The sequence below is a fragment of the Microplitis demolitor genome, chromosome 3 (genome assembly GCF_026212275.2).
Source record: "Microplitis demolitor isolate Queensland-Clemson2020A chromosome 3, iyMicDemo2.1a, whole genome shotgun sequence".
NCBI lineage: Eukaryota > Metazoa > Arthropoda > Insecta > Hymenoptera > Braconidae > Microplitis > Microplitis demolitor.
This window is the reverse complement of record NC_068547.1, coordinates 10,970,444-10,977,625: the sequence shown is the minus strand read 5'-3', so window position 1 is coordinate 10,977,625 and position 7,182 is coordinate 10,970,444. Positions and strand designations below refer to the sequence as shown.

General features: G+C 23.2%; 1 protein-coding gene across 1 annotated transcript; it reads right to left on the bottom strand.

Annotated features, from left to right (window-relative positions):
* Positions 1-3,218: 3,218 nt before the first annotated feature.
* On the bottom strand, positions 3,219-7,005 carry LOC103568708 (protein FAM76A). Its single transcript, XM_008545668.3, has 7 exons — positions 6,086-7,005; positions 5,133-5,197; positions 4,799-5,012; positions 4,596-4,732; positions 3,989-4,232; positions 3,681-3,918; positions 3,219-3,597 (listed from the first exon to the last, which is right to left on the bottom strand). Exons 1-6 carry the CDS (start codon positions 6,179-6,181, stop codon positions 3,685-3,687), a joined length of 990 nt encoding a protein of 329 aa, XP_008543890.1. The 5' UTR covers positions 6,182-7,005; the 3' UTR covers positions 3,219-3,597; positions 3,681-3,684.
* Between the last annotated feature and the right edge of the window lie 177 nt (positions 7,006-7,182).

Genomic DNA, 7,182 nt, shown 5'->3' with positions numbered 1-7,182 from the left:
CCGCTAATAATTTTAAAAAATTATTTCGCATTAATATATGTAAAGGGAGCTTGTAAATATTTACGTACTCAATATAAATGTTAAAATATTAAAGACCTCACGACACTATGTGTTAATAATTTAATTCGCAAGTTTTTACGACGATTTCATTCTGCAGTTTTTTTGTAATTAATATTTTCTAAAATCTCTTCAACGTGAATTTCACTTCAAATGAGAGTAAATACATGAAAAAAAATCCGTATTTACTCCGGATTCTTTCGTTAAATTATTTACAGTGTAAAAAATATATTTCATTAAAATTTTTATTTATTCATTTAAATTATTTCATTCATTATCATATATTGCAACACTTCCATTAATATTTAAGCATATTTCTGTGACTATTACTAGAGTTTTAGTTTACTACTGTATACAGTCTACCGCTTTATTAAAATTAAAAAAAAAAAAAAAAAAAAAAGAAAAAAAAAAAGAAAACGTGCTTACAGATATTTTCATAGATAAGTGATTTATAAATAAAATTTAAATGGAGTAATTGATTAAATTTTCTTATTATAATAAGACATAATATTTGATTTGATAGTCAATTAATTAAATTAGTGTATAATTTATTGATCGTCGCGCTATTAAATAATAGTTTTAAAAATTTTATTAAATTTTAATTATTAAAAAATGATATATATTTAGGGATTCTTATTGACAGTAATTGAATTATTAAAATAATAAATTATCTTTGATAAGATTTTCCGAGAATTTAAATATTAAATCGCTACTCTATGATAATATTACCAAGACGAATTTGCAGACTGATATTAATACAGCTGTTGGAGCTCACTATTTACGACGTAAGAATGGTGTAATTTTAAAATAAAAAGCAATAAAAATTTTTATCAGTGCGCTATTAAAAAAAAAAAAAGTTATAAAAATAATTTTTTTTATCAATCGATCAATACTTGATTATTATTTTTTTTGTATAAATAATTGTGTACTGTATAAAATGAATTTGAAATAATTAATATTATTTTTTATTAATTATCTTACTCAAGAGTTTAATTACATATGTAACAGGCAACGTGGATGATTCAGGCACTCCGCGGGATGCCCAAGCCAAAAAAAAATTTACCAGATGATTTAAATGCAAAAGAGTAAAATTAAAAATTTTTAACGGCGTAATTATTTTATAAAAAAAAAAAATTTATTTATTAAAATGTTCATGCACTGTCGTACATTCTGTTAATAATTGACAAAATTTTTTTATTATTTAACTCATATATAATTTAAACGCTCAAAAAATAATTAAATAAAAAAAGGATCAAATGATAGATGATGATAAAATATTTATATATATATATATATATATATATATATATATATATATATATATATATATAATTTTTATCCAATTGTCAATACTTTTCAGAGTAACTTAAAGTGCTTGTACATTTTTCTAGTCGTATAAATACTCTTGGAATCGGCAATTTTACTAAGCCAATAATATTAATAATAATAGTAAAAATAAATACACAATAGCGCAAGATAGAAATGAGTTGGAATAAAAACAAAAAAAAAATACGACTGTGTTAAGACATGTGACAGAAAACCGTAAAAGCATAAGGAGGCTTCCAAAAAAAAAAAAAAAATATACCAAAATAAATTTTCTTCCAATGCATAAATAAATGTCAATTAAAAAAGCTAATAATATAAATGATGAATTTCTTCAAATTGACTTTTTTAAAATGTTATTAAATAAAACTGCTTCCAGAGGCCAACAACGCGACGCTAAAAATTAATAGAAACATAAAAATCATTCTGTGAATTGCCTCGACTCGCTACCTTGCCTGCATCAAAGCGCACTCTTAATAAGTAACAACAATAATTAAATGGGTGAAAGAATAAATGCAAAAAAAAAAAAAAATAATAAAAACGCTAGAGATCATGTAAATATGCTGAAAGTAGTGAATTATAAAATGGAAGCAAAACCTCAGTAATAAATGAGCAATATTTTATTCTTATTATCTTTTTTGAGTAAAAAATGAATAAATAATAATTAAAAAAGAAAGAAAATATCATTTAAAAATCTTAAAAAAACTCTAACTAATCTTGTACTTTAAACACACACATTGTGTACAATAGCGCACGTTCGTAATTAAATGAAATCAATTAAATTTAAATGTTAATTATCCTTACACTTCGTAAAAATAGTAAACAAGAAAATGAAAAAAAAAAAAAAAAAAAAAAAAAGGAAAATTTTTTAAATTTAAACAAAAATTGTTACGCATTTATTTATATATATTATAATTATCGAATAGGTAATGCTCAACTAGCATTTGTTTCTTAAAAATAAAAAATAAAATAAATATATGGCTGTTGGATATTTACATATGCGTACGATTGTTTCATATTTTTTAATGGCTTTATTGTTTTTTTTAACGCAAAACGTGTTTTCATTATTATTGTTATTATTATTATTATTATTATTATTATTATTACTCCAACTACTACTATTATTATTATTAGTACTAATGGAAAGGAATAATATTAAATTTGATATGCCCGTGTAAACAAAACTTTTTATTAATAATTAATTTAGATCTAAATTTCAGCATGATACTCAGATCGTGATAAAAATATGACTTTTATCATAAATTTGTATCAACAACTTTAATCACGACAAAATTATGACTCAGTCAAATTTTTATCCTCGTGATCCGAAGTTCATTCACTAAATTAATTTTACAATCGAAATTGATTTACGTAAACCAAGTACTTGATAGAAGAAATTTATTTGTAATTTCTAAATTGATAAATTTTACGAAATCTTAAATACTGTAAAAAATCAGTAAAGTTTCTATCGAAGTCATCCCAAGTCCAATTCAAATACGTAATAAATTAATTTTATAATTGATACGGATTTACTAGACGAAAACTTGGAACAAATTCATGATGAAAGTCATATTTGTATCACGGTCCGAGTTTCGTGACGAAATTCAGATCTAAATTCATTATGAACACAATTTTTTCCACAAGGACGTTTTGTAGCAAAAGATTAAAAAGAAAAAAAAAAGAAGTTTTCAAGTTTCGATAAATTATATTGAAAAGTTTTTCTACAATAACCAAAATTTTACATAGAATCATAAATTTACAATTATTACAAGTATGAAAATTTATCATATTAGTATTTAAATTATTTTTGTTTCATTGATATTTTTGTTTAATTCATAACTTTCAAATTATGCGTCAAATTACAATTTTATTTTTTTACAATCAAGACTGATACTAATTAACGGACACTGTTTTTTTTTAGTCAAACAAAAAAGTCTACAACACAAATTCAATTCACAGCAATATTTAAAATTGCTCTGATTATTATTATTATTATTATTATTATTATTATTATTATTATTATTTTAATCCTAATCCTCAATATCAAATCGAATAATGATGTATACTCATGGAACATTGAGGATAATTTGTTCTTATTGATAATTATAAAAATAATACAGTTTTTTTTTTTTCGTATTTTGTAAGATGGAAAAAATTTGCTATTTATATTTAAAAGTTGGACATTTAATATGCACGTTGTTTCATCTAAACAAATTCCTAAAAAGATCAAAAGAAAAATTAATTAATTACTTAATTGGGTAGTAAAATAAAATTTACTTAAATTAATTATAATTGAATACCTTATCAAGGTATAGGACTGTCTGTACCACTTCCACTATTGGTACTGGCATCATTTTTCGTAGCAGCCAATCGATCAGCACGTTTCGTACTTTTCGACAAAGTCGCCACTTCTTTCAAAAGACCAGATATTTTTGACTGCATTGTTGCTACTTTACTATCATATTCTTTTTCAGTAGCTTTCATTTTATTACGTAATTCTGCTTCCGCGGTAAAATTTTTAGCTTTTAAATCGGTTATCTAAAATTATAAATAAATTACCATTAATTAAATATAATTATTTAATAATAATTTCAAACAAACGACATACTTGTCTATCCTTGGTAAGTAATTGACTATCTTTTAGTGATAATTGTTTTTGTAAATGAGCTATTTTCTCTTTGAGCTGTGTAACAGCAACGACATGATCAGAACTATTGGGATCATGAGGATCATGAACTCCAACCATTCGTGCAACTTTTATTGGCGCTGGTCCGTTTACTTCTGGAGATTCTGTTTGAGGAGGCAATTTCGTAACGTCAACACGATGCGGCCGTTTATTATGCCCTTTTAATCTAAAAAAAAATTTATTCATTTTACCCGTTAAAAAAGTCTATATCTGCCCAGATCAAACTAGATCTGTTCAGATCTCGACAGGGTGATTTTTAAGCAGAAAGTTTTATCAGCCTAGATCTACATTGATTTGAACAAATCAAATCAGATCTGTTCATACCTATTCATACATAAAATTTGATTAAATTTGATCGAGGTAGATGAAACTTTTTTTCCCGGGTAATTATTAATTATTTCTAGGACAATTACTATTATAAATTAAATAATAAATTAATAAAAATTGTCATAAATAATATATAAATTAACTTATTGGCATTCTTACATGGTTTTAATAATAAAAAAAAAAAATTATAATATTTAATTACTTTTGCTCCTTGTGTTTAGTAGCACGATCATGTGCAAGTTTCAAATGTGCTCTTCTATCTGCATCCGATTGTTTTGTTTTAGCCAGTGCTCTTTTATACGACAATGTACAAAGCCAGCATAATAGTTTACCATCAACCTAAATGAATATATGAATTAATTAATTAAAAATAAAATTAATTAATAAAAAAAATTAAATTATAACCTTTTTGTCTTCATCTTGTCTATCAAATGCACACTTTTGTTTGCACTGCTCACAAGTTACTGGAGGACCATAACGTTTTTCCGAATTGGTACATCTTTGACATTTACTACCAATAAATGCCGCAATAGTATTACAGTATTCACAAGCCGATGGTTTACCATAAGCCTTAACATTTTGCTCGCATTTCTTGCAAATTGTGCACGTGTTACCTTTTCTATTATAACAATAAATAATTAATAGCAATAAGTATTTAGATAATAATCATAATTATTATTATTAAGTATATATATTTATTTTAATTAATAAATAATTATATTTATTTAATTATACTCACATTGTTTGCTGAAATTCAGATCTGCAGTATGTACACTTAACCACAGGAAATGAACCACGACATTCCTAAATCAACAATATCGTTTTATCCGATATTATACGATTGTTTTATTTTATAAAATACAATACAAAGCTTGAAATTTAACGCTCATGAGCGCCCATATCAGTATTTTTTTTTTATAAATAATATATATACAATCGGGGACAGTAATTTGAGTCGGTTTTAGTCGGTTTTTACGTTAGAATTTATTTAGAAACCGACTCAAATTAATTTCCCCGATTGTATATGTAAATAATAAATTATTTATGATTCTGAAGTTAACAGAAAATTACTAATTTTCATGAGTGTAAATGTAGCATACATCAGATAAATTTAAAATTATTAATAAATAGAGTAAAGAATCGATAAAATAAAAGTAAAAAAAAAAATGCGCATTCAAAAAGTTTAAAAATTAATAAGTGCATTTTCTAAAAATATTATTTTTTAAATTATTTACAATATTTATTAGTAATTTTGAATTTTTCTGATGTCTGCTACATTCACAGTCATTAATCTTATTTTTTTTTTAAACAAATAAATTACAAAAAATTTAAAATCAAAAGTATGCACTTGTAAAAAATTTAAAAAAAATCATGAGAAAAATAATTCAAAAATCATTAGACGTCGACTTACTTCAGTATTATAATTATTTAAAATGATAATATTTATTTTTTAATTCATTTAAACACAAGACGTAATTTGAAAAATTCTAATATTAAATATTACATATATATTTATCGTTTGTCAATGAGAAACGTCAAGAGCAGTTAACCAAAAAGAGTTTGTACATGCATATTTATATACTGTTGAAAAAAAAAAAAAACTTTTTTTTTTTTTAAATTTCTCAGAGGTTATAATAACAATTTTTTATTTATTAAATAATGTAATTATAATAATAACTTAAAATTATTCACCTTGCACAGCTGTTGGCCAGGAGATAATTCTTCAAAGGGGTGTCTTGAGAAACACCGTGAGCACGCAAATAACGCTTTCACATTATTAGAACTCATTTTCTCAAAATAAATTATATTTTTTATTTTATGAGTAATCCTTAAAATATTGGTCCTTTTATTTAACAAATTTTATTTATTTTTAAATATTTATTTATTTAAATGTAATATTTGTTAATAATGCTTTGAAAGGTTTTAGTAGCAATGTGTTTTATAAAATTTAATGTTTTATTTGAATTAATATATATGTATCCACATGTATATATTTTAATTATATAAATAATATAAAATAATAAAAATAAAACACTTTCATTACATTAAGTAGTTATTATTATTTTTTAATACATAAATTATTACGGAAGCACAAACAACACCGAACACACAAAACTTTACTTGACTCGACATTAACTAAAAATTACTATCTCACTCACTATACAATTTTTTGTTCTCTCTTCTCAGAAACCGGCAGCAGAGTCACCAGTGCTGCCAAATATATATTACTAAATATATTTTTTTATGTTTAATCCTTAATCTTTATTTTCCGCGAAAATTTAAATCTCAAAATTTTTAATCCTTATCCAGTTCTTTAATTTTTTTTTTTAATTTTAAGAAAATTGTTACCGACAATTTGTCTCTGATAAAATTTTTTATGTTATTATTGTTGATATTATCAACAATATAGTATTTTTCAATTGAATATAAATTAAGCTGTTTATTACTTTATGATACATGGCGACCACAGATTTTTGAAACTGAAATTCTCTGACTTTTCCAGGTATTCCAGTCAAATAATTAAAAAATTTCCTGACCATTTGTAGTAATATTAAATAATTGGAAATATTTATTTAATTCAAAATAAAATGGTATAAGTCAGTTCAATAAATAATCAATCATTGTCGTTAAATGAAACTTTATTTTATTATTTGTCAATGTTCATAGTTTTTTTTTATTTATTAAATGAGTAATTTTTTATTTTGTATTTTAAATCTATAATTTTATATAACTTACTCTATAATAAAATATAAATCAATTTTCCATTTTCACTAGAATAAATTTCATAA